This window comes from Balaenoptera acutorostrata, chromosome 6, assembly GCF_949987535.1.
Source record: "Balaenoptera acutorostrata chromosome 6, mBalAcu1.1, whole genome shotgun sequence".
NCBI lineage: Eukaryota > Metazoa > Chordata > Mammalia > Artiodactyla > Balaenopteridae > Balaenoptera > Balaenoptera acutorostrata.
In genome coordinates this window covers 120,254,661-120,281,913 of record NC_080069.1, presented here as the reverse complement: position 1 = coordinate 120,281,913, position 27,253 = coordinate 120,254,661, and the positions used below count along the sequence as shown (strand labels likewise).

At 53.8% G+C, this 27,253-nt stretch overlaps 2 protein-coding genes across 2 annotated transcripts in view; one reads left to right on the top strand and one right to left on the bottom strand.

The window, feature by feature from the left end:
- The window catches only part of LAMC3 (laminin subunit gamma 3), a 59,791-nt gene that overhangs the window by 24,502 nt on the left and 8,036 nt on the right, over window positions 1–27,253 (bottom strand). The window contains exons 2-11 of the mRNA XM_057549181.1: window positions 21,821–22,125; window positions 17,378–17,508; window positions 14,089–14,255; window positions 11,097–11,285; window positions 10,900–11,017; window positions 9,559–9,657; window positions 6,703–6,839; window positions 3,960–4,067; window positions 1,820–2,012; window positions 1,523–1,641 (exon numbers count right to left, since the gene is read on the bottom strand). Of these exons, the coding sequence (XP_057405164.1) occupies window positions 1,523–1,641; window positions 1,820–2,012; window positions 3,960–4,067; window positions 6,703–6,839; window positions 9,559–9,657; window positions 10,900–11,017; window positions 11,097–11,285; window positions 14,089–14,255; window positions 17,378–17,508; window positions 21,821–22,125 (1,566 nt within the window). The remainder of the gene's footprint in view (window positions 1–1,522; window positions 1,642–1,819; window positions 2,013–3,959; window positions 4,068–6,702; window positions 6,840–9,558; window positions 9,658–10,899; window positions 11,018–11,096; window positions 11,286–14,088; window positions 14,256–17,377; window positions 17,509–21,820; window positions 22,126–27,253) is intronic.
- On the top strand, window positions 16,734–17,320 carry LOC103006854 (ATP synthase subunit ATP5MPL, mitochondrial-like). The gene is made up of 2 exons (XM_057548266.1): window positions 16,734–16,911; window positions 17,310–17,320. Exons 1-2 carry the CDS (start codon window positions 16,734–16,736, stop codon window positions 17,318–17,320), a joined length of 189 nt encoding a protein of 62 aa, XP_057404249.1.

Sequence of the window (27,253 nt, the reverse complement as noted above, 5' to 3'; positions counted from 1 at the left end):
TGAGGAATTTGTCCTAAAGACACACTTGCACAAGGATAAAAGACCTTTATACGAAGCTGTTCCCTGCAGCGCTGCTGGCAGCGGTGAAAAGCTGGAAACCACTTCAATACCTATGAATAGGGGGATGGGTAAAACTTTATGGAGCACCTCTACCACGGAGTGAAACGCGGTGGACATAGAGAGCCAGCCTTTTCTACGTGTAAGGCAAGTAACAACCTCCAGGATGCACCGTTAGCTGAAAAAAGCAAGTGGCAGATCATTATACTGTGGGATCACATTTCTGTATTAAAAAAATACAAATGTTAAGTACATGCACACAGAAAGGTCTGGAGTGATACACCCCAGAACGTTATCAGTGGGCAGAGGAGGTTTGGGGGGTGGGGTGAGATGAGTATCAATATGTCCACGTGCGTCTCCAGTTCACACCCAGCACAGGCCTGGCCTAAGTAGGTGCTTTGTAAACATCTGTTAACTGACGGCTGAGTGAGTGACAGAAGGAAGTTCTGGAAGCTGCTGGAAAGAGTAAAAATGAAATTCCTGCAAGGGGGGGTCTGGGGAGCAGGGAGTACTGGCAAGGATGATGGGGATGAAGGCAATTAAACCACAGCCCCAAAGAGGAGGAAGGTCTGGGGCTGGAGGGGGCTGGGTTACAACCCCCAAGCCTTGGACTCAAAGGGGCCCCAGGAAAAGCTGGCCATCTAAGCCAGGGGTTCTCAAAAGGAGCAAATCACCCTCCTAGAAGCAGTGACTGTTTGGAATTCATATGGTTATTTTAAAATATCATTTACTTTCCTTTTATTTATTCTGTGTACTACAGTTAGAATATTATACTGTTTTTTCAAAATTGTGTCTAGGTTATAATATCTGTGAATTTCATTTCCAGATAGTAAAAGGGGTGCTGTATATGAAAGATCTGTTCTAAAAAGGGGCATGGAGGATCCCTGGTCTAGGCACATACAGGTACGGGATGGAGAGGAGAGAAAGTACATTAAGGAAAAAGGGAGGAACCAGGAACAGTCAGAGGACCATCAGGGCAATCACCCAGTGACCAGGATGGGAGGTGGTGAGAAGTCCCGGTTGAAGTTGTGATGACTTAGCTGGCTGGTTGAGAGGGTTTAGAAACCAGCCTTTCTCTAGGTGCAACACCTCTGATCACCAGCAGGGGGAAGCGATCCCCTGCGGCCAGCACCAACCTAGGGCCCTCTAGGGTCCGCCTCCTGGCAGTGGCAGACTCCGCCGTGGTGCGACCACGCCAGGTTCTTGGCTGCCTTGTGGCCAAGCACCCGTCCCTTAGAGCTGCCCATCCTCAGGCCCCTCACCTGTCCAGCCCCTGCACCCACTCCTGCTGCCCTTACTGGTTATATGAACTTGGGCAAGTGTCCCAACCTCTCTGAGCCTCAGACTCCTTCGTGGTAAAGTGGGGACGGTGACCACCTGCTGTGAGGACTCAACAAGGCTATGCACGAAAGAGCCCGGGGGCCTGGCTGGTTTGGGGGCCGGGGGTGTCCCTATCATGACTAACCGGAAGGGCTGGCGCTGTGGCCACTGGCTTGGATGCGCAGAGCACTCAGATTGGCGAGCAGCCGCTGGAAGTGGAAGGGGGGCAGCGGAGGGTCCACGTCCTTGGAGGTCTCTTGCAACCTGGCAGGCGGAGGGGGTCAAAGCAGAACCTGAGGCCCGGGGCAGGTGGCGCCAGGAAGCCTCCAGCAGGAGTGGGGAGGGCGGGAGCCCCCAGACCCCGGGGAACCAAGTGTGCCTGGACCTCAGGGACCACCCCGACTGCTCGACCCCATCTCTCAGGACAGAGCGGGACACTTACAGGAACTTGAGCTCGACCTCCCCCGGCTGTCTGGCGTCCAGGGGGCTGGGCGAACTGGAATGCCGCAGAGTCAAGGTCAGACCCGCCCCTTCCAGCCTCAGCCTCGCAGGGATGGGGGAGCCCCTGGGGGGGCCCCGGAATGTCAGTGTGAGGGGCTGCCCATAGCTGAGCCGCTGGTCTCCCAGGAACTTCTCTGAAGACAAGAGAGGGCAGCTTTGACAGTCTTCACTTAATTAGCTGGATTTTACATGTCTGCACTGATTTTATTGGCAATTAAACCTTCAAAAGATAAAACTACAAAATCAAAGGGTCCCTGCACAGAAGATGCTGAGAGAGGCCCACTCATACCTCCGCAGACAAGGCTGGCTTCCTGGGCATGTGACCCTGGCAGTTACCTGGGGCCCCACGCCTGGCTTAATGCTCTGCTGTCACTATCTTGACGCTCTTAAGACTTTTATCCTGGACCTTGGGTTTTGTAAGTGAAGTGCCAAGGGACAAGGGAGTCTATACAGGAGCAGAGGAGAAACTCACAGCATGCAAGGCGGTGGCACCTGCCTGCCCGTTCACGCAGCGCTCATGACGCCCAACACCCCGTGAGCTCAGAATCCCTAGGGACCCGCATCCATGGCGTTTAGTGAGGCTCAAAGCGAGTACCAGGCAAGCGTGCTACACGTGTGACTAAGTAGGGGCACTGACAGCTCCCAAGGGCCACACTTTCCATAGGAATCAGAACTTGCTTCCAGTGGAAAGAAGGCAGATGCACAAAGGACCAAGGGGCCCTATCATAGCCTGTCTTACTTTGTCATTTCTCTGTATTAGCCAAGTGCTTAGGCGGAAAATCATGACACAGAAGGAAAGGGACCAAAAGACACCCCATCCTTCCTCCCTTCAGGCCCTTTGTACTCACGAGAGTGTTTGTTGAATGTGTGCGTAAAAAGAAGTGAAATAAAAACGGCTGAAAAAAAAAAAACAACAAACAAAAAAAAAACGGCTGAGTTCGCCCACCACCTGCCCTGCCCACTGCAGTGTGCCCAGCACACCCAGCAGAGAACCCAGTAAACACTTTTTGAGTGAATAACTCCTTTTTCTTAAATCCATTGACAAAGCGGCGAGGGAACATAGCGTGTTTTCTGCTCTCGGGCTTCTGAACTTGGAACACCTGCCCCAGGAGGGGACCCGAGGACCCCACGTCCTTTGCTTCCTGGCTGCAGGGCACATGGGTGCTGCATCTACACAGCTGCTCAGATGTCTGAGTGCCACCTCTCTAGCCCCTCTTGCAGAGAGAGGGAAAGGGCAGGACTGGGTGAAGGGAGCCAGTGGACCCCAGATCTGGCCACAGTGGAGCTAAGAATGGGCTCCAGGCTCCTGGTCTGATACAGTTTCCAGGAGACCAAAGCTGCCCTAGTTAGTGGGGAGTGGTTCAGAATAATCTAGAACTTCTTGCTTCTACAGGAATACCATGGCCCCGGGCATGGGGGTGCGGTGGCCTGGCGGGGTGAGACGCTGATGAGAAACGCGCAGGGATTGTATGGGGTGCGACAGTGGCCTGAGGGAGCCCTGGGTGGCAAGGCTGTGATGAGGAAGCAGAGGCTGAGGGGCACGTGATCGGCAGGAAAATGGCCCCCAAAAGTGTCCAGGTCCTGATCCCTGGAATCTGTGAATATGTTGTGCTGCATGGCGGGGGCAATTAAGGTTGCGGTGGAATTAAGGTTGTTAATCAGCCAGACCTTAAAGTAGAGAGATTATTTTAGATTATCCAGCTGGGCCCAATGTAATCACAAGGGTCCTTCAAAGATGGGAGAGGAAGGCAGAAGAGGTGGTGTCAGGAAGATGCAACGTGAGAAAGATTTGACCGGCTTTGAAGGAGGAGGAAGGGCCACGAGCAGAGGGATGCAGGCCGCCTGGAGAAGCTGGAAAAGGCCAGGGAACGGATTCTCCCCCAGAGCCTCCCCCAGAAGGAGCACAGCCCAGCCGACACCGCGATTTCAGCCCAGCAAGCCCCGTTTTCGACTTCCGACCTCTAGAACACTAAAGAGAATACATCTGCGTTGCTTTTAGCCACTACGTTGGTGGTAATCGGTGGCAGCAGCCGCAGGAAATGAACACGGGCAGCCCTGCCCCTGCCTGTGGAGGCAGGTACCTGGTGCTGTGAGCTCCTCGTCCTCTGGGTCCAGGAGAAGCCCCCTCGGGCTCCACTGTGCAGGATGCTCTGGGCCCCCCACGCTTCTGGTCCGCCAGCCCTCGGCTCCTGGACAGCAAACACACACACGCCCCTGTGAGGCTCTGCAGGGTGGCCTCTGCCCCCTCCCACTTCACACCCTTTCCCGGGTCCCAAGGGCGACCCCCAGAGGCCTGAGTGCAGCCTGAAACACCAGGACCCAGGGAGGGGAGAGACTGTTCTAGAGACAGGCCGGGGGTGGGGGGGGCGGTGATGAGAGCCAGCTGGTGCTAGCAAACGCTCCGTGCCCAGAGCCAGGCAGCTCGGATCCCCATTCCAGATCAGGACGGGGGTCTTGGGGTGGGAGTTGGCTCCAGAAGGAGCTAGGAGGCTCAGAGACCCGGCTCTGTTGGGGCACAGTCAGACCTCTGGGCCTGCCCTGCCCCTTCCGTGGGCGTTTTTTTTTTTTTTTTTTTAATATATATTTATTTATTTGGCTGCGCAGGGTCTTAACTGTGGCGCACCGGATCTTTAGTTGCAGCATGTAGGCTCTTAGTTTCAGCATGCAGGATCTAGTTCCCTGACTAGGGATCGAACCTGGGCCCCCTGCATTGGGAGCATGGAGTCTTAACCACTGGACCACCAGGGAAGTCCCCTTCACTGGGCTTTGAGCACTTGATGAGGACATGAGGACAGCCCGGAGACCCCATTGTGGGCCGTCTCTAACGAGACTGGACTTGACCTCGTCTTCAGGTCTTTAGAGGATTTCCTCGCCCGTGACCTCACCACCCCGTCCTTCCAGGTGTGTGTGCCACGAGCCCCACTGCACCCAGGGAGGCCACCTGGTTCGGAAGTGGCCAGGTCAGGGTGGGACCCCAGTCCCAGTTCAGTCCACCCTCCCTCTGGTGATGGCAGTACACCAGGCACAGTCAGGCATAGAGCAAGTGACCTCCAGAGGGTGCTCTCCAGGGGGGCAGCTGGAGAATAGGGTGGAGGCCCAACACCTGGGGCACCCAAGAGGTGAGGAGGGAGGGATGAAGAAACAGAAAGAGGTCAGAAAGGGGAAGTCCGGGGCTCCTCTGTGCTAGACTAGGCTCTGCTCCTTTGCTGGCTGTGTGACCCTGGGCAAGTTACTTAACCTCTCTGAAGCCAGTTAGTGCCTCATCTGCAAAATGGGGGCAATGAGGTACTGTGGTCCCGGTAGCAGTTCTCAAGTTGGTTTGAATATCCTGGGAGATCCCTAAGGCTCTTTCAGGGGGTCCATGGCGTCAAACTATCTTCTAAATAACATTAAAATGTTATTTGCGTTTTTCATTCTCTTTCTCACTGTGAGAATTTTCCAGAAGCTACAGGATGTGTGATATCACAACAGACTAAATGGCAGAAGCCGTGGTAAGAATCAGCTGACTTCTATTAAGCCAGACCTTAAAGAGAGGTGCAAAAAGGTAAAATGGGCAGCACTCTTCTCAAAGTTTTTTGTCTTTTAAAAAGAGGGTTATTTTTCACAGGCAGAAGTTATATTTTGTTATAAGTTTACTACGGTCATCTGTAAATGAATTAATACACAGATATTTAAAAACTGTTTTAATTTCTAATACAGAAAATATCCGTATAAACAACCCACATAAACAAAAGGACTTTGAGGTTCTCTCTAATTTTCAAGAGCATGAAGGGATCCAGAGATCAAAAAGTTTGAGAACTGCTGGCCGAGGGTGTTAGTGAGATCACGTGAGACGCGAGACTGAAGTGCCAAACCCAGGGCTTGGCTCCAAGTGAGGAGGATCGTGATGTTATTCTAGGATCTATAAAATGAGTCCCTTCTGACGCTGACATCCTGGACTACAGCCCAAGTGACCACAATGCAGTCCCCATTCCAAGCCCCGCTCAGTCCTGCTTTCTGCGTGGTGTCCAGCAGAGGGTGCACTGCTCCCCCTGCATCTGGGGCACCCCAGAGCCAGCCCTGAGGTTCTAGCTCCCTGGGGTAGATGCGGGGGTGGGGAGACTCAGTGGGCATGGCAGGGACCCACTCAGGCCATGATTTAATGCAGAATTCAGAGCTCCACTGCTTTCCTGCTCCAAAGATCCACCTGGAGCTGGGGACCCAGGTCCCCACAGCACCCCTGGACCTAGAGAGAAGACCTGCACAGCAGTGAAGAGCAAAACTCGGGAGCTGATGAACCCAAGGTGCCAACAACTAAGTTACGTGACCTTCCTTTTCTGGGCCTCAGTTGCCTCATCTGTAAAATGGGGATGAGAATATCTACCTGCCAGGGAATCCAGGAGGTTCCATGGGCATAACGAGCTCTGCATGGTGCCTAGCATACAGCAGGTGCTCAATAAATGGAGGCCAGGGGATCGAGCCCAGATCCCCAGCACTAGGATACACCAAGGGGGTAAGGAGCAACTGGAAATTCCCCCACAGGCTCCAAAGGCTGCCAGGTGCCCACCCCCCACCCCTGCTGGAGGCTGAGGAAGAAGGCAGCAGCCAGGAGGGAGCCAAGGGGTGCAGGTAGGTGCTGGGGGTACTGAAGGACCCAGAGGGGCACGGCCGGTGTGTGGGCCTGTGGGAGACGCCCGGGCTGGGGCCCGAGGCTGCCCCCTCCTTTCCACACCCACCCATACCACCATTTCAGGATCTCCCCAGAGCAGGACCCAGGACCGCCCGTCCCAGCTGGGCTGGGAAGCAGACCCCTCGGAGGTGGCTGCAGGGAGGGGCACTTCTTACCCCGGCGGAAGTCGGAGAGGATGTGGTACTCCCGGAAGTGGGGAGCGGCCGCACACACCCTGGAGTGGCCGTAGCAGAAGCAGCTGCTGCAGCCGGCTGGGCTGTGGGACTGCAGGCTAAATGTGCCCGGGCGACATCTGCAATGGAGGTGGACATGCCCACGGGGGCCAGATGAATTGGCTACATTCGGGGGATCCCAGCTAGACTAACCAGAGCCCAGAATCACTGGGGAAAGTTGTTTTAATTTCAGATTTACAGAAGAGTTGCAAAGATTGTAGACACGAGTTCCCATGGCCTCTTCACCCAGCTTTTCCTAATGTTAACATCTGCCATTACCAGGGTACGTTTATCAAAGCCAAGAAATTAACACTGATTAACGTTATTTCCTAAACCCCAGACTTTATTAGGATTTCTCCCCCTTTTCCACGAACGTCTGTTTTCTGCTCCAGGATCCCATCCAGGACATGACATTGCATTTAGCGGTGTCTTTAATCTCATCTGTAACAGCTTCTTGGTCTTTCCTGGACACTTTTGACAGTACTGGTCAGATATTTTGTAGTATGTCCACCATTTGGGTTTGTCTGGTGTTTTTCAAGATTAGACTGGGGCTGTGGGTTTGGGGAAGAAATAGAGGCGAAGTGCCCTTCTTCTCACATCATATCAGGGTAAATGATACCTGTGTGATGTCACTGGTAATGTATGACATCACTGGTCACGTATGACATCACTGGTAAAGTTAACCTTCACCATTTAGTTAAGGTGCTGCCTGCCGGGTTTCTTTTCTTTTCCTTCTTTCTTTTTTTAATATTTATTTATTTGGCTGTGCCAGGTCTTAGTTGCAGCACACAGGATCTTCGTTGCCATGTGCGGGATCTTTAGTTGCTGCACATGAACCCTTAGTTGTGGTATATGGGATCTAGTTCCCTGACCAGGGATCGAACCCGGGCCCCCTGCATTGGGAGTGCGGAGTCTTAACCACTGGACCACCAGGGAAGTCCCTGCCAGGTTTCTCCATTGCAAAACTGCCATACTCTAGTTGTCAAAAGCAAGTCACTAAATCTAGCCCAGGGTCAAGGGGAAGGGAATTAAGCTCCACCTCTGGGAGGGTGTGAGTAATCAAAGAATCGTGGACCTATGGTGAAAGCACCACAGTAATTAGTAAATATTTTGAGGGAGATATTTGGGGGCTATGCAAATATCCTGTTTTTCCCTCAAGTTCTGCCCACGAATTTCAGCATTCATCAGCGGCTCTGGCCTACAGCAATCGTTACTCTGATATTGTAACAGTGCTTTAATATTTCCCTCATTCCTTCTCCATTTATAATGTGGAATTCTTCTGCCAGGAAGATTTGTCCCTTCATCCCCCTGTATTTATTTATTCACTCATCTATTTATATCAGTGTGGACTCGTGGATGTTCTATACTTTGCATTATAATCCGATATTGTTGTTATTTATTTTGTTCCAGCTCTGGGAACTCTTTCAGGTTGGCGCTCATGTCCGTTTGACATGGGCCCCCATCCTGGTTTGGGGTTTTCTGGGTTTGTCTTTGTCTGGTTTTGTTTTTAAGCACTTCCCTGTTTTCTACAAGATGCTTCGGGCTCATCCTGTGTTTTCCCCGCCCCAGCCCCAGAATCAGCCATTTCTCCCAGGAGCCCTGCAGAGGCCTTTTACAAACACATATTCCTGGTTTGCACCATGGGGGCTCCATTCGGGCCGATCCAGGTGGAGGAATCCAATTCATAAGAAGCTGCCAATTACCCCAAAGCTGGGCCAGCTCCAACGAACACACCTCACCAGCCCTCCCATCTCACAAACAGGTAAAGTGAGGCTCAGAGGCGGACTTCCTCAAGGTACGAGGCAGTGGCGTAGAGCTAGTGGGATCTAGTCCCCCAACTCCACTCTGTCTCTTCAGCTTGAGGGGTCTTGGGGGAAGGAAGACCCAGCAGGGAGTCGACCTCCCACCCCAGGGCCCACAGGCCCCGCATGGACAAGGTGAGAGTCAAGGCCAGGCTTCTTCCTGAACCAGTAGAGGCCCAACATAGTCTGGCAAGAGTAGAGTCCACAATATACTGCCGTGTCAGGTTCCCCACACATGGCCCATGGCCAGAGGATCAAGGAGGCCCTGGCACACCCCACGCTGGCTGCAAAGGCTTCAGAGGTTGGAGATGAAGCCAGGCAGAGGGGACAGAGTGTGCCCAAGGACGTAAACCCACATTTGTCTGCCAGCCCATTGCTGGGGCTAGGAGGCCCCCTAAACACATGAAGGAGGAAGTACAGGGAGAAGTCCTTCTGCCTCATTGAGCCTTAGAAGCTCCATTTGTACCATGATAGGATGGCAAGGATGGCAAACAAGCTTGAATCTCAGCTCAATTGGTGGGAACTTCTTGGAGCAGGGCGTAGAGAAGGATTCTGAGGTTACAGTAGAGCTCATGGTAAACTGCTGTGGTCCATTGGTGATGTCTGCCCTGGGTGTGAGATGGGAGGGTTGTGGTAGCGCTCTATGAGTGATGTCTGCCCTGAGTGTGAGATGGGAGGGTTGTGGTACGAGTACCATGTATCTGCTCTCCCTGGATTAGATGGTCTCTCCTATCCTTTCTAGCTCTTTCTTTAGGATTCTGAGCTAGGGGAAAAAAGATGTATTTTTTCACAGCTTATGAACTCTCAGTGGTGGTGGGTCAAAGTATAAATGGTATTGTAAAGTCTTTAGATAACTTCCTGGGTGTCAGATCCATGGTGTTCCAGGAAGGGTGCCAGGTGGTGGGGTTGCCCAAGTCTGGGAGGAAGATGGCCCCTGCTCCTCCCACCACCACTGAGGTCACTTCCAGCAGGCTTGTTATTGGGTCGGTTCACCCACCTGTCACACAGGTTGCCTTCCACATTCTCTTTGCAGGGGCAGCGGCCACTGCGGGGATCACAGGTGCCCAGGCTGCCAGCGGGATTGCAGGCACAGGGTCTGCCAAAGAGAGAGGACAAGAGGAAAGCGTCCAACGAGCAACTCCAGAGTGGGAATAGCTCACGCTCCTTGGAAGGAATCTCTCTATCCTTCCCCACGCCCAAGAGGAACAGGAGGCAGGCTGACCCAAGAGCCTGCCCCCTGGCTCTACTGTTCCCACTGAGTGAAGGAAGTGACCCATCCGCTCACCTGAACAGTGATCCATCTGCCCACCCACCTGCTTATCCATCCATCCGTTCATCCTTCCATCCACTGATCCCTTTATTCATCCTTCCATCCTTCTATCCATCCCACCCACACACCTATTCACTCACCCATCCATGCATTTTCCATCCACCCACCCATCCATCTACCCATCCATCCATCCATCCCCCATCTCATAAGACATGGTCCCTGTCCTCACAGAGCCTAGAGTCCAGTGAGGATGGACAGGCAAACAGGTAGATGCTGTACTTTGATACAAGCTATGGGAGAGAATGTACAAGAAGAGGCCGTGGCAGCACCAATGAGGTGTCTGGAGTGGGAACGAGGTGGGGAGTTGTACCTTGGCTGAAAATTAAAGAATGAGTAGGACTTTGTTCAGACACAGGCTGGGGAGAGGCAGGGTGTTGAGGGAGAAGAGAATGCTCTAGGGTAGGAGAAGTGGCAGGTACAGAGGCCCAGAGGCCATAGAGACCCTGGGGAAGCATCCAGGTCCCCACCTAATGGCCAGTTTTATGCCTGAACCACTGAGTATTTTGAGAGAGATCTGAGACTCCCCAAACCTCCCCAATGGCATTTCTACTGCCTTTCAAATATACAAGGAGACTGGTGCAATGAACCAAAGCCAAGCTCATTTAATAGTACTTCTGAATTTATAACGGCTTTATTTTTTTTGGTCATTGTGTATTTTCTCAATCAAGTGACAGTAAAGTGTTAGACCCTCTTCTGAGGTCCAGACCCCAGTAGCCCCTGCCCATCTCTGTCCCCCTGGATGCCCCACGAGCACTGCAGACTCAGCCTCTCCCCACCCTGTGCTCCCCTTGCCATGAATGGCCTCCCTTCACCCAGGTGCCTGAAGCAGAACCCCAGGGGGTCAGCCTTCATCCCTTCTTCCTCTTCCGCTCCCAGGTAACCACCTGCTGCCAACTCTGCCTTCCGAGGGGCTTGGGACTCTCCCTCCTGCTTCCCATCATTCAGTCCAAATCCGCCGCCGTGCGCCCTTGCTGGGTCATCTACACCCACTGTCCCCACCGCCCTCACCTGCAGCCGCCCTCACTGAGCGAGTGGAACCCGGGCAGGCAGCGGTCACACTTCCAGCCCGTCACCGTGGGCTTGCAGATGCAGGTGCCGGAGTCATTGCATTGGAGGTGCAGGGAGCCTGGGGAGGAAGGGCACAGGGCAGCGGGAGCCCGTGGCGGTGGGCGAGGGTGGGGGCCGGGGCAGTGCGGCCCACTCACCTGCTGGGTGGCAGTCGCAGGGCTGGCATGGCGTCTGTGGCTTCCAGCGGTAGAAGTTCTCCTGGCAGCGCTCACAGTGTGGCCCGGCTGTGTGGTCACGGCAGCGGAGGCAACGCCCACCATGGCCCGAGCTGCGGAAGAGCTCCCGGTCAAACATGCACTCCTCAGAGTGGCCGCTGCAGTTGCAAGCTGTGGGCAGGAGGCGGGGGAGGGTGTGTGAGAGAGGCCGTGGCACATGGTAGGAGGGGAGTATGGGCCAATCAGCTTCCTTGTGGTGAGTGAGCAGGCAGCTGGAGGAAGGGCAAGGATGGAGTTCAGGCCTGGCTTGATCAAGGATCTGGAGACCAGTCAATTGATCTTCCGAAACAGGACACTCTCGAGAACAAAGGGGGCACCATTAATAAATATACCAACACACAGGACCCTCCCAGGCAAGCCAGGACGTAGAGTCACCTGGTCATGGATCACAGACTGGCTACCTTCTCGAGTGGCAGCGTGGCTCCCTCCAAGATCTCCTGTGGATCCTCTGAGCCATAAGAGTATGTGAATCTGATCCCCAGTGACCATGAGGTCACTCAGAAGCATGGAAAATACAAGTCACCTTTCATTCACTCATAAATACATTTTTTAAAAAACATCTTTATTGGAGTATAATTGCTTTACAATGGTGTGTTAGTTTCTGCTTTATAACAAAGTGAATCAGTTATACATATACATATATCCCTGTATCTCCGCCCTCCTGCGTCTCCCTCCCACCCTCCCTATCCCACCCCTCTAGGTGGTCACAAAGCACCGAGCTGATCTCTCTGTGCTATGCGGCTGCTTCCCACTAGCTATCTATTTTACATTTGGTAGTATATATTAGTTCATGCCACTCTCTCACTTCGTCCCAGCTTACTCTTCCTACATTTTTAAAAAGTATGTACCAAAGGGACTTCCCTGGTGGCAGAGTGGTTAGGAATCCACCTGCCAATGCAGGGGACATGGGTTCGAGCCCTGGTCCGGGGAGATCCCACATGCCGCGGAGCAACTAAGCCCGTGCGCCACAACTACTGAGCCTGTGCTCTAGAGCTCGCAAGCCACAACTGCTGAGCCCACGTGCCACAGCTACTGAAGCCTGCACACCTAGAGCCCGTGCTCCACAACAAGAGAAGCCACTGCAATGAGAAGCCCTCGCGCAGCAAGGAAGACCCAATGCAGCCAAAAATAAATAAATAAATAAACAAAGTACATTCATGTTAAAAAAAAAAAAAAGTATGTACCAAAGATCGGCTCCATCTTGGCTCCCGTGGTGAGCCCAGCATGGTGTGGACCAGTGCCCCGCATACATGGTCCCACTGTTTGAGGGAGGCCAGAGGCAGCAAGCAGGTGAAAATCCTGCAGGTGAAGGGTTGTGATGGGAGAAGCAGGGAGGCTCTGGGAGGTGAAAGGAGGGCCCTACAGCTGCCTTCCTGGAGGAAGTCACAGCTAAGTGGGACCTGAAGGGTGAGCAGGAAGGAAGTGGCCAGGCAAAGGAGGGGAGGAGAGGGAAGGGAGAGTCCCAGGCAGGAGGTGAGAGGATAGTTGTGGCACAGGCAGAGAAGCAAGGTTCACCCAGTGTGGCGTGGGAGGGTGGCATGTCATGTGATGGGCAGGGCAGAGGGTGGGGACGTTGTGCACTGTGACGGGACAGGGAGGGGCGCAGGGGCAGTTCTGAGGTCAAGAGGTCAGCCAGCGCTTGATCCAGGGAGGCTGGGAAGCCGCAGTCAGTGGACTTCACCTTGGAGCAAGGGGCTCCGTGGATGAATATAATCGCATCTGCACTTGAAAGTGCCTTCAGCTGGGCGGCAGGCGGGGGATGGGGGCTGGGAGAGCAGGGAGGTGGGGGCTTCAGATGCTCAGAGGAGGGGTGACCGGCCGGACCACAGTGTTGACCGTGTAGAAGGACACAGTCAGATGGGTTCGGGGGATGTGAATGAGGCTCAGGGGCTGCCTGGACTGGGGAACACGAGGGGTCAGGCATGAAACGCAGGTTCCAGGCTGGGAGGACAGAGATGTGACCTCAGGGGTGAGGACCTGACGGGAGAAGCAATCTGGCCTTTTGTGTTCCCACCACAGAGAGAGCCCCAGACTCAGAACGGCTGAGCCAGCCAGCTTCCTTGGCCCCGAGAGGACTTCCTGGTGGAGGCAGGCCAGCAAGGGCAGCAGGAACTCATTAGGGCCACAGTGGCCCCGGGAAGCTCCTGCAGACAGCACCCTGTTCCATGGAACAAGCTGTCCTCTCCCCACCCCAGCTCTACATGCCAGCAGCCCAAGCCCAGGAGCACAGTGGGTCCAGAGGCTGAGCCGTCAGGAGCGCCTGCCCATGAAGACACGCCTCCTGCCAGCAGCAGAGCTAGGTGGAGTCTGGTGCCCAGCGACGACCAGCCACACATGGGAGCCCGGAGCAAGCCAGATGACTGTCGGAGGGCAGGGCTTGGGGACAGAGGGAAGCTGGAGGGGCACGCCAGGCTGGGAGGAGCCCCCCACCCCGTGCGCAGCCCCCGTCCCTGGAAAAAGTATGATGGCAACGTCCTCTCCGGCGTGTCTGTGAGGTTAGGCAGTGCCAGCCACATCGCACGGGGGCCGGGGCAGCGAAGGGCTGCCTGGGGGCCTGCAGGAGAGGCTGGGCGGGCAGGTCAGCAGCCCCAGGACCTGGGGTGGCCTGGCTTTGATCGGCAGCTGCGGTTGGAGCAGTTGACACAAAGGAACAAGTTGGGGGTCCTTCTCAGCCCTCCTGCCACGCATGCCGCTACCTGGGGAGCCTGGGTCTGGGGAGCTGCCTGAGGGGGTGAGGACGGAGGGTCACGTGCCCCCTCCAGCTCTCCCTCGGTTCCTCCTCATCCCTGCACAGGGTTTAGAGTCCCAAGCTGCGGCCAGGCCCACCCAGGAGCAGCCCCGCCGCCAGGGATGGGGAGTTCGTCTCCTGGCCTGCACCCCCGGCCTCCGGCCACCAAAGGCCCAGGACACTCACGCAGACACTCGCTGGCCGCCTCGGCCGTGCCCCGGGCCCACGGGCGGTCCCGGAAGAAGGGCAGGCAGCGCTCGCAGTCTGGGCCCGTGGTGTTGTGCTGGCATCGGCAGACCAGCCGGCCCTCCTCGTTGGGGCCACACTCGCTGGCGTGCCCGTTGCATTTGCACCTGGGAAAAGAACACGGGGGTGGGGGGTGTCCGGAAGCTGGGACAGGTGCCGGCGGAGAAGGGGTTAATCACCAGGTAGCCCCTGCCTTCGGGTGAGCGCCTGATTCTACGGCTCAGCTATGGAGCTTTACTGAACTTCTACTATGTGCCCGGGGCACCAGTAACGGAACCGACCACGCTGGGCTGTTCTGAGCTCTGCACACGTGTAAGCCCATCGCATCTTCACAAGCCCGCTATGATCCCCATTTAACAGACGGAGGAACCGAGGCACAGAGAGGCTGCCCGAGGCCACCAGTTAGTAATGGTAAAGTTCTCGATGCTGCCACTGAAGGCACCACACCCAGGGGCCGAGGGGGACCCAGGAAGAAGTCATCTCAGTCTCCTGAGATTGCGCCTTACACAGGACGGCCCCCAACTCATCTCAAGACCCCAGTGAGCCTGTGCCTTTGAGGGCAGCCCTGGGCCTGCCCCACCCCCCCTCCCGCAGAGTCAGACAGGCGGAATCAGGCAGGAACAAAGGTGCTCAGGGGGCCACACAGCGTGCTCGGCTGAGCCTGACCCGGTGGGGTCGTCGCCCCCATCCCGGGTGGCCAGACTGAGCCACACAGAGGATGGCCACGGCTCCGAGCGCCCAGCCTTCCTGTGTAGCAGCCCCCTACCGAGCAATCAGCTCACGTCTTCTCTCTGGAGTTTCACCACTGCAGCAGGACGGCCCACAACTTTCCACATTTCACAGATGAGGAAACTGAGGCTCAGACCAAGAAGTGACGAATGCTACGTGGCAGAGCCAGAATCTGAAGCCCGTTCTCTCCTCCTCCACGCAGACCCTGAGCTCCTAGACACTCCTCTACGGCCACTTGGTGTCTCCCCATAAGCTATGTTCCACGCTCTGTCCTAAGTGGATGTTGAAGAACCTCTGACCACTGCCAGTACCCATGGTACTGGGGACACAGGGCTTGGGAAGGGCACAGAGCACTGTTTCCTCGCCAGGCCTCCCTGGGAGCTCAGGGTAGGCAGGTAATGCCCAGCACTTCTGGCAGGGGTGAGGCGGGCACCAGGCAGTCTTGGGAGACAGTGGTCACCCGTCTCGGGACAAGGGACCACCCATGGCCCCAAGGGGATGTTGCAAACACGCCCTCCTCCTCGAAGCCCTCTGATCCCAAGGGAAAGAGTGAAATTCCTGTAGGCCACTGTGGGACACAGGCTGCCCGGGCCACTGCCCCCCAGCCAGCTGCTGGCCTGAGGGTGGTCTGGCTCTGGCAGCTGGGGCCCAGATGTTCTCTGTCCCGAAGCCCCCTGATGGCAGACGCTGCAGCTCACCGCCATCCACCATCCTTGGAGAGGCCTTGCTCCCGGGCGGTTTGACCTGAATCGAGTGTGGGAGTGGCGGGGGAGGAGGAGGAGCAGAGGGGCCCTCACAGACACCCCCCATTTCCCCTTCACACCCGAGCACCAGCCTCCAGAGGGTGCAGACACCCTGAGTGTAGGCAGCTGGGCCCGTGTTCCCTTCCCAGACATCTTCACCTCTCTGAACGCCACCTAAACATCCTTGAAGTTTGAAAGCCCCTCGCCCCCTACCCCCATGGGCCACCACTCCCACGTGGAGCTGACTTCCCACCCTAAACAGCTTTCGGATCCACACCTCTCCCATCCTACCACCATCTCTGCCCAGCCAGCTTCTTCTCTCTCCTCTTATCTGCCCCCTTGCGATGTCAGGGGTTCGGGTGTCTCAGAAATCCGACCCTGTCACTACCCTGGCCATATCCTCAGCAACTTCCCACTGACTGCATAAACTTGGTCCATGGCCCCGACAATCTTCCAGCCGTCTCCACGCCCCCTGTTCCAGCTGCAGGGCTGTTGCCTCGTTCCTCAAGCCTGGGTCTCGTACATGCTGGCTCTTCCACCTGGGATGCTTGCCCCTCACCTCTCCAGCCTCGCCGGGTTCCCATCTGCAGGGTGGTCTCCCTGACCTCCCGCAGGGTCCCCATCTGCAGGGTGGTCTCCCTGACCTCCCGCAGGGTCCCCATCTGCAGGGTGGTCTCCCTGACTGTCAGCACACCCTGCCCTGGCTTCCCATCCTTGTTAATCTGGGGCGTGCGACATGATTACTGGGGACTGATCTGGTTACTGTCTGCCTGGGGCGGGAACACATCTGTCTCCTCTCTCCTTTCCAAGAAGGAACCTGATGAGGGAGCGTTTATACTAAAGACGTCATTTGTGCCTGGAGGGCCCAGTACCAGGTGGCCACGTGTGTACAGGATGGCCCCTGCTTCTTGGAGAGGTGAGATGCTTAAACTACAATGTGCACTGATCGAAGCTAGAGGAGTATATAGGCCAGGGTCAGGGGTCCCGACAGAACAGCCCGACGCCCCTCACATGAGAAGGGGGTAGAAGTGCGGTGCCTCCTTCCTCGGTGACCTTTCTGGGTCACTGGCCGTGGGGCTTTGGAGTGGCCTGAACCGTTCGTACTGTTTGGAGATGCCTCAAAGCCTTATTAAACACGCTTGGGTCCCCAGGAAGCCCTACTCTACCCAAGTTTACCGGAAGATTTGGGGAAGAATGGGGTTGATGGGCTCCATCAGTTATAAGCTCATGAGTGCTGATGAAAGAAGCAAAGCTTTGAAAGCCTGGGGTCCCGCGCCTGCTTACGGCCACTGTTAACCAGCTTCATTTGGAGCCCACGTCCCACAGGACGGTGGTCCGACTGGAAATTTAAGCAGGTTCTAGGTGTCAGACGAGAGCGTGGAACATTGCCCCACATGGGCACATGTGGCGTGAATGAATGTACTGTCAGATGCAAAAAAAAAAAAAAAAAAAAGGAAGAAAAGAAAGGGGGACGGACCACCAGGCAGAGGCAACCACAGGTGCAAAGGGCTGGTGTGTCCCGCTGACGGCAGCGGAAACACAGCTGACGTGGGAAAAGCAGCAGGAACGGGGCTGGGAGGCGGGAGGTAGGTGGGTCATGAAGGCCTCGAATGCCGGGCCCAGGAACCAGGCTCCTGCTCCTTTGCCCCCCTGGAGCACCAGAAGTGGTTTCTTTACCCTCCACGGTAGCCACCGGGTGACCCCACGTGGCAGCCATCCTGTACAGCGTCCCGGCCGCTGCCCTGCTTCCCGCCTACCTGCCACCCACAGAGAAGTCCGACACGGCGTAGTAGTAGGACTGCAGCACCTTGGGGTCCTTGAAGATGTCATCCCCAAACGTGTTGAGCCGGTCTAGGGAGATGAGGAGCTCGGTGCTGGTGACCCAGTCCTGGGGGACAAGGTGGAAGGGAAAGGGCACCATCAGCAGGCTCCTGAATGTTTGCTCCCACCCTGCTCTGCTGGAGGGTCCAGCCGGCTCCCCGGGGCATCTTCTGGGACACAGGGACAGGCCAAACACTGACAAGTTCCGAGAACGCTGCAGAAATAAGGAGCCTGTGCTTTTGGGTCACACCAACCTGGATGCCCGGCCCCTTCCTAACTGTGCAACTTTGGGGAATTTGCTCAGTGTCTCAGAGCCTCCATTTCCCCATCTGTGAAATAGGACAAGGAATAATGTCGGCTCCAGGAGGGTGCCGGAGGAGGATGGCCAATGTCAGCGGCGGGGCGCGGAGGCTGGTACACGGTCGAGGTGCTGGAGCAGCCCATCTAGAACCGTGTCACGCAGGTTACCTGACTCCTCAGCGGGGCTGCACCCCCATTCTAGAGGGCAGCCAAGGGAAGATACGTCCCAGCGCCCTGGTGTGGGGTGGGCCCTGGGTTTACAGGCTTCTCGCGTTCTAAGAATCAGGCTCCCACAGACAAGGCACCTGCCCCAGGTGACATCTGTTCCACCAGAACACAGCCCCAAGAGGACAAGGACTCGGGGCCCCTGGTTCTCGCCGCATCCCCAGCCCGGGCTCTGCCTGGCACACGGCAGGCACTCGATAAATACTCGCTGATGGCGGAATGAGAGGCTTCCCCCTGGAAGAGCTGGTGGGGAAGTGGGGGAGAGCCCACGTGAAAGCTGACATTTCCATCTGCCTGCTGTTATAATCAGAGGTAGCTCCAGCTGAATGTTAATCAGCATTTTAATTCAGCCCAGCAGCTGCTGGTTTAGCAATCAGGCCCATCAGGACAGAAAATGAACTGGCATAAAGTCTGACTTCTCACCCCAGCATGACTCAGGCCAGCGTGCCTCTCCGATCCCCTTGGGCTCAGCAACTCTCGAGCCCGTGGCCTGGGGCCCGGGGCCTCTGCCTGAGGATGCTTCAGCCAGGGAGGGGTCCAGAACCAGAAAGCTTCAGAGGGGACCTCAGCACTCAGCTGAGTTTGTAAACCTCCGGGGAGTCACTCCCTGAACCACTTCCCAAATGTCAGTGTACATTTAGGGATCAGGTTAAAATGCAGCTTCTGATCAGAGGTGGGGCCTGAGAATCTGTATTTCCACACGTGCCCAGGTGGTACTGACGCTGCTGGTCGGTCCCTGAAGCAAATGAGGAGCAAGGGGCTGAGGCCCGGGGTGGGAACCCAGCAGAGCACAACCGATGGTCTAAGAGTCTTTTCTTCCTGCAGAAAAAGTGCCCCTAGAGAACCCAAACCAGCTGATGTCCAAGCTGGAAGGTGCAGTAGCTGACGCTTATTGTGTGGTTATGGCTCGGGTCCTCACAATAACCCCACCGGGAGGTGTTATTCTTACCCATGTTTTACAGAGGAGAGGACTAAGGATCAGCAAGGGTAAGTACTCTGCTTCCTAGTTGCACGGCTGGTGCCCGCGGAGCTGGGATTCGGATCTATCTGACCCCAGGGTCCCAGCTTTAGCTACTAGGTAGCCTGCCTTCCTGCATCTACCCCAACGCCCTCATCATACTAATGGAGCCCAGAGGGCAATGACCTGCCCAAGGTCTCGGCCCGACCCCTCTTTGGGTTCCTGCATCTGCTTTGCAGCCTATGACCTGCTCCATCAGTCTTGAAGACAATGGTGACAGGAACAGCATCAAAATCTCCCTGAGACACCAGGAAGGGAGCTGGGAGAGAGAAGGGGAATTTGTTCCCTTAGCCCAAATTGTACGGGTCACTCCCTGACGCCTTAGAGGTAACTTTGGGGGCAAACCGGAGCCCCAGTATACAGAGGCAAGGACCTTGTGCAACTTGCAATGGCCCAGCTAAAACTACAAGTGGGGTCTCGGGTTGACTCTGGACAGACGTGGGAGCCAGAATGCAGCGTTAACGAGAAGCGGGAGGCAGGAGCTTCGTCTCCAGCAGCAGCGGTTCTGCTCCAGCCAGCACCCCAGAGAGGGTCAGCCTTCTCCCCAAGGTCCTTGGCTCCCATGGAGGACAGAGGGACCCAAGACACAGCAGCCGCATGGACACATCCTTCGTTACCCCACACCCCAAATGCTCCACGTCCTCAGAGGAAGCGCCACCCTGGGGGTGCCCAGAGGGGAGAGAAGGGGAGGGGGGGCTTGGCTTTTTTTGTCCTTCTCTGACCGTCTCTGTCCTTCTTCTGCCTGGAGGCTGCAGGGGTCTCATTTCTGAAAAGGCTGTTTTTCCGTTAGGGACAGCATCCAGGACATAAGGGGCAACAAGCCAGGGGGCCCCTCTGTCAAGATAGCACAGATGCAGGCAGAGCAGGGGCCCGGCCCTTGTGCTTGTCTTCAGATGACCTTGGCCAGTGTTTTCTAATCTACAGAGCTTGGAGCCCCATGGAGAAGAAATTGTCATTTTCAACAGAATCACGTGATGATCAAAAGTGAACGTTTTTAATGGGATAATCAGGGCCTTGGCGTCTGGAGATGAGACTTTGTGCCAGAAAGGATTAACCTTGCCTGAGAGAGTTCTGACCTTTGCCCCCCACTCCTGGGGGGTCACCTGCAAGCCCTCAGAATGTCCTGCTTGATAAGAGTAAATTTGTTCACCTGGGGCCCTGGGCCACCCCAGACGGTCAATGCTGACAATGTGATTTATGGGGAGGCCTTGGGCCGCACAGAATCAGCCTGCTCTCTGGAGGGGCTGGAGATCAAGGTCAGCCATAGGCAGTCTGCCATGTGCATGTGGCTGACCCCCAATAAAAACCCTGGACTCCAAGGCACGGCTGAGCTTCCCTGGTTGGCAATGCACTTGTCACATCCGTTGCTGGGAGAAATCAGCACTGTTCCCACGACTCCACTAGGAGAGGACACCCAGAAGCCCCATGCCTGGTCTCTCCTGGACCCGTCCCACGTGCCTGTTCCCGTCCCACGTGCCTGTTCCCTTTGCTGGCTTCAGTCTGGATCCTTTCACTGTAATAAATTGTCACCGTGAGTACGGCGGCTTTTCTGAGTTCTGTACAGAGTCCTTCCAGTGAATCACGGAAGCTGAGGGTGGTCTTGGGGACCTCAAGCCAGCTGACACCGTGTTTTCTTGTGCTGGGCAGCCTGGGTGGGGCACAACCTCTTTCTGGGCCTCAGTGTCCCCTCCAGAAACAAACGGGATTCTAATCCCAGCCCCCTCATTATCCCAGACAGGCAAAGGAAATGCTCTGAATATGGCGAGGGAAGAAGATAGCAGTTTTTCTCGGCAGAGGCCTGTCGGAACGCAGGGAAGTGGACTAGAGTGCCGTCCAATGCCCCGAAACATCCAACAGACCCACCACATCCACAGATGAGCCGTCACTGACGCACAGAAATGTGGACACGCGCGGGTGCTTATACTGGTAGGGCCACAAACCTGAGTAGACCCAGGTGGACAGGATGGGGGCCCTGTACGGATGCACACAGCCACAAGCCTGCCACGCTCTCTCTCTGCCATGAGGATGAGATGCGTGAGCTACCACGAGCTCTTATCTTCAAAGCGTGAATGAGCATCTCTTCTAGGACACGCACTGTGCCGGTCACTTTATAGTTGGCTGTCCAACGTGGCAGCTGCTGGCCCCATGTGGCTGTTTAAACTTCATTAAAATGAAATAAAAATGAAAATGCAATTCCTCAGTCGTGCTAGTCACATTTCATGTGTTCTACAGACACACGTGGCTCGTGGCTACCATCCCGGAGGGTGCTGCCAGGGATCATTTCTGTCGCTGCAGGAAGTTCTGTTGGATAGCTCTGCCTGACAGCACAGATCCCAGGACTCTACGACTCCAAACTCACGTTCTTTTCGCGTTTTCCCTCTTATCCCCGTCACAGCCCTTGGAGACACACAGGGCAGGCAACGCCATCCATCACAGAGGGAGGAAGCGGTGCTCCCAGCAGGGAGTTCTAGCAGAAGCTCCAGCTACGAGTCAGGACCCTCAGGGTATGCGCTGGGCCCTTCCACCAACCCACGTGTGCCCTTGGGAAGTCCTTTCCCCACTCCGGGCCTCAGTTTCCACACCTGCCTAAGGAAGGGGTCAGCTGAGTTGGTAGCTGTCACAGGGCACCCTCTTCCATCTATTTCATTATCAGTCACCCACAAAAGATTCAGATACAACAAAAGCTTCTGCTGTTTCAAATCTGAAAACCGTGGGATCTCTCACAGTCCCCTGTGTCCTCCTGCCCTTTTAGACTTCCCTGTGGTCCCCTGGACCCGAGTGTCCAGCCCAGCCCCTGCCCCAACCCCGCCCCCGCCCAGCCCCACTCCTCTCCGACCTGCAACACGGGGCTCTCCTCAAAGTTGTAGGCACTGGGCCGGCCCTCCAGGGTGGAGAAGGCCACGTTGCCCCCGCTCAGCGGGGAGATGTCGCTGAACTCGGAGGTGCAGAAGGCCACGCGCTCGTCCTCGCCGGGGCGCAGGTACTGGCTCTCGGGCTGGCCGTAGGTCGTCTGGCAGGAGGCGCTGTAGTACTGGTAGGGCTCCCAGGGACCGCCGGCCCGGCTGCGCTTGTAGATGGCGAAGCTCTCAGGGCGGCTGGTGTGGAACTTCAGCCGCACGTAGGTGATCTCGTAAGCTTTCCCTGCAGTGGGAAGACGTGGACCCATTTTACAGAAGGGAAGGGAGCGTCAGAATCCTGGTCCAGGGAGAGCAGAACGGCTGTGCTGCATATACTATCTTGGATGGATCATTAGAGGCTGCCTGGAGCACTGTGCTGGGTGTGCCGTGATTAATGAGTGATGCCTGTCAAGGACACAGGAGAGGACAATGCTGGCATGCTTCCCAAGTACTTGCCATCCCTTAACTAGGCCCGTTTGTCTCCCTGCACAGGAATCTGCAGTGTAACAGCCCTGACAGGCAGCCATCTCTTTTTGCTCAACTATCTCCAGCAATGGGCTGTTGCCACATCCTGAAGAAGCCTGCTCTACCATTAGAAAGTTATTTCTTTTACTATGATCCAACAAAGCCAAACCTTCCACCTGTGCCTTTTGGTCTCATTCCCTTCCAGTGATTTTAGACCCCTGGAGTCTGGAGATATGCCTGTTTCAAGGCCCCCTCAATCCTAACACAATCCCCCCTGAACCCCTCTCTTTCTCCTGCTTCCATCTAACTTCTGTTTGATCCGAAGTTCTTAAGAGAAGTCTATATCTGTTGGCCCCATGGTCTCATCTCCCAATTTAACCCTCAGTCCACTGCAATTCAGCTTCTCTGGGCCACTCAATAGAAACTGCTCTCGCAAAGCCTCCTCACCAACAGCCCCTTATGGTCACAGCCAGGGGACCACGCCTTGCCTTACTTCCTGGGCCATGGATCATCCCTGTTACTTGGAAGCCCCCTCCCCCAGGCCTCCGTGCAGTCCACACTCCTGGCCCTGCCTCCTGGGTCTTGCTCCTGGGCTGCTCCTCCCAGCCCACCCTGGGTCCCCTCCTTGGCCCCCTCTGCTCAATGCCCCCTCTCCCAGTGGCCTCTCCATCTGCTTTAGCCCTGGTCCCCTCCCCCACCCTGCTGACATCAAGATGTGGGATCTTCAGGCCCCACCCTGCCCTCCTCTCTGCCCAGCTGCCACCTTTGTGCTGCAGGAGCGCTCACAATGGCCCCAGATCCACCACAATCACTCAGAGCTGGGAGGCCGGGATGGGAAGGGAATGTGGCTGGGGAGCAGGGCGGGTGGGGACGACAGCCGCCTACATCCTCACCTGCCCCGACAGGTGTCAGCAAGCAATGCCTAAGAACAGAAAAACCCATGGACTAAGGAACGAACGAATGACCAACAGAGGGAGCCCTCCCATAAATTCTACTATTAGCAGTCGACTCACATTCCCCAGGGCAGCACAGAACTTCTCTGCACCGCTTTCCCACATCTGCTTTCTTCCCTCTGGCTGTTCTGCCCTGGTCCCAGATACCCCAGGAGGCCTTTCCCGCTGCTGCCACCTCTATCACTGTCCACAGTCTTCCTTACCCACTGAGGAGAAGTCACTTCAATCCTCTGTTTAAACATCTTGGCCCAATGTGAGAGCTAAATCTATAAAACTCTTAGAAGAAAATATAGGAGTAAATCTTCATGACCTGGGTTAGGCAAAGCCTTCTTAGATGTGACACCAAAAGCACAACTGACAAAGGAAAAAAACAGATGAATTGAACTTCATCAAAATCAAAAAATTTGCGCTTCTAAAGACACCATTGAGAAAAATGAAAAGCCAACCCACAGAATAGGAGAAAATATTTGCAAAGCATTGTATCTGGTAAGGCATTTATCTAGAATATTTAAAGAATTCTTACAACTCAAAAATAAAAAGACAGATAACCCGGGAATTCCCTGGAGGTCCAGTGGTTAAGACTCTGTGCTTTCACTGCAGAGGGCACGGGTTCGATCCCTGGTCGGGGAACTAAGATCTTGCAAGCTGTGCAGCGCAGCCAAAAAAAAAAAAAAAACAAAGATAACCCAATTTAAAAATGGAAAACAGAAAAAAGGATCTACATAGGCATTTCTCCAAAAAAGATATATCAATGGTCAATGAGCACATGAGAAGATGCCCAACATCATTAGCCAGACCAAAACCAAAATGAGATACCACTTCACTCCCTTAGGATGGATATAATATAAGAGACAGACAAAAATAAGTGTTGGCAAGGAGGTGGAGAAACCGGAAGCCTCGTACACAGCTGGTGAAGATGTAAAATGGTGCAGTGGCTTTGCAAAGCAGTCTGGTGGTTTCTCAAAATGTGAAACATAGAGTTACCACATGACTCAGCAATCTCACTCCTAGGCATGTACCCAAGCAAAATGAAAACACATGTCCTCACAAAAACTTGTACACCAATGTTCAGAGCAGCAGTACTCATAAAATCCAAAGAATGGAAACAATTCAAATGTTCATCAACAGATAAATGAATAAATAAAATGTGGTATATCATACAAAGGAATATTATTTGGCAAGAAAAAAGGAATAAAGTACTGACACATGCTACCATGTGGATAAACCTTGAAAATATTGTGATAAATAAAAGAAGCTAATCCCAAAGACTATATAATGTATGATTTCACCTATATTAAATGTCCTGAATAGGCAAATCCAGAAAGACAGAAAGTAGGTTAGTGGTTTTCAGGGCCTGGGGTGTTGGGCGAATACTTGGCAGGGGGAGGTGACTGCTAACGGGCACAGGGTTTCTTTGGAGGTGATAAAAATGTTCAAAAATGGATTGTGGTGATGGGTATACAATTCTATGAATAATACTAAAAAGCACTGAATTGTATGCTTGAATTGGGTGAATTGTACAGTAAATTATATCTCCATAAAGCTGTTACATACATTTTTAAAAATTGGTCCTCACATCCATTAGGATGGCTATTATTTTTTTAAAAACCAGATAACAGGGACTTCCCTGGTGGTCCAGTGGTTAAGACTCCACGCTCCCAATGCAGGGGGCCCGGGTTCAATCCGTGGTCGAGGAACTAGATCCCACATGAATGCCGCAACTAAGACGCCCACAGCCAACATAAATAAATAAATAAATAAATAAATAAATAAATAAATAAATATCAATATTTTAAAAAATCAGATAACAATAACAAGCATTGGTGAGGATGTGGAAAAGTTGGAACCCTTGTGCACTGTTAGTAGGAGTGTAAAATGGTGCATTTGCTTTGGAAAATAGTTTGGCGGTTCCACAAAAAATTAAAAATAGACTTACCATATGATCCAGCAATTCCACTACTGAATATAGACCCCAGAGTATTGAAGGCAGGGTCTTGAAGAAATATTTGGACACACATGTTCATAGCAGCATTACACACAATAGCCAAGATGTAGAAGCAACCCATGTGTCCATCAACAGATGATGAATAAACAAAATGTGGTCCAGGGACTTCCCTGGTGGTGCAGTGGTTAGGAATCCGCCTGCCAACGCAGGGGACACGGGTTTGAGCCCTGGTCCAGGAAGATCTCACATGCCGCGGAGCAAATAAGCCCATGTGCCACAACTACTGAGCCTGCACTCTAGAGCCCGCGCTCTAGAGCCCGTGAACCACAACTACTGAGCCCTCGTGCCACAACTACTGAAGCCCGCGCGCCTAGACCCCGTGTTCCGCAACAAAGAGAAGCCACCCCAATGAGAAGCCCGTGCACCGCAACGAAGAGTAGCCCCCGCTCGCCACAACTAAAGAAAGCCCGCGCGCAGCAACGAAGACCCAACGCAGGCAAAAATAAATAAATTAATTTAAAAACAAAATGTGGTCCATCCACCCAGTGAAATTGTATTCAGCCTTAAAAAGGAAGGAAATTCTGACACATGCTACAACATGGATGAACCCTGAGGACATTATGTGAAGCAAATTAAGACAGTCATCAAAAGACAAATACTATATGATTCCACTTACATGGAGCCCCTAGAGGAGTCGAATTTATAGAGACAGAAAGTAGAATGGTGGGTGAGGGGAGAGAGCAATAGTATTTAATGGGGACAGAGTTTCAGTTTAGGAAGATGAAAAAATTCTGTGGGTGGATGGTGGTGAATATACAACAATAATACAACAATGTGAATATACTTAATACCAGTGAGCTGTACACTTAAAAATGGTTAAGGTAATAAATTTTATGTTATGTGTATTTTACCACAATAAAAGAAAAAGCTGGGGCAAAAGTATACATATTGGCCCCTTGGGAATGCAGTGTGGTGACACAGATAAAGGGCCATAAAAATGTTCCTGGCCTAAAAAAAAAAAATATTCCTGGCCTTTGGTGAAAAACAAAAAAATCCCACTTCTGGGAATTCAAACAAGACATGGAACCTAAATCAAGAAGTTCATCAAGGAATTTTTTTATAATAGGGAAAAAACTGGAACCATAAAGATTCAGTAAATTGTAGGGCAAACACTCACAGGATGATTGAAACCACTGAAACAGTTGACAATGAGTTTACAGTACACGGGAAAGTGAAAATGTTGAATGAAAAAAAGACAAACGATCTTACGTTTAGAATCATCAGATGATATTTAAAAATCCCTAAAGAACAAGCAGAAAAGAAAGACATCGAACGCATAAGCATGACTGTCCTCAGGGCAGAGGACTCAGTGACTCTTCTTCCCTTTTCAAGTGTTCTACATATTCCCAATTTTTTCTCACAAAGTTTGTTCTAATTTAAAAACTGGAGAAAACACAAATTAAAAAAAAAATTTAAAAAGCAACCGCCTTGCCATGTTCTGTTTTAAGATGTTTTTCAAAGTTACATTGCAGCACAGCCTGGCACTGTCACTCCAAGTCCCTTAAAAGAAAGCATGTGTCGCCAACGGAGCCAGTGTCTGAAGCGGCCGCTTCTGTTCTGAGCAGGCGTCAGACCTCGGAACCAGGTGAGGACTTGCCCCGGGTGTGTGTTCACGAAAGGATGCTGTGTGCAGGTCGCCGTGGGTCCACAGGCCCAAGTTCCTCTATAAACATCTAGCAGCCAGACACCTCTCAGGAGGGGAGCTTGGAGCCACTTAAAAGGTAGCTGGCAGCTAGAAGCATGATTGGAAAAAGGTAGCCACCGGGATTTCATGCAAATGAACAACATCACACACTAGGAAACATCGCGGCTTTTCCCTTTCCTTGCCAAGCCAGGAGGTGAGAGAAGATGCAGGAACATCACAGAGGCGCGGCAGGGACTTTCTGTTACAAGAGTTAATTAGAAGGGCTAAGAAAGCAACTTAATCCCTGCTTTGCGATGAAAAGGTT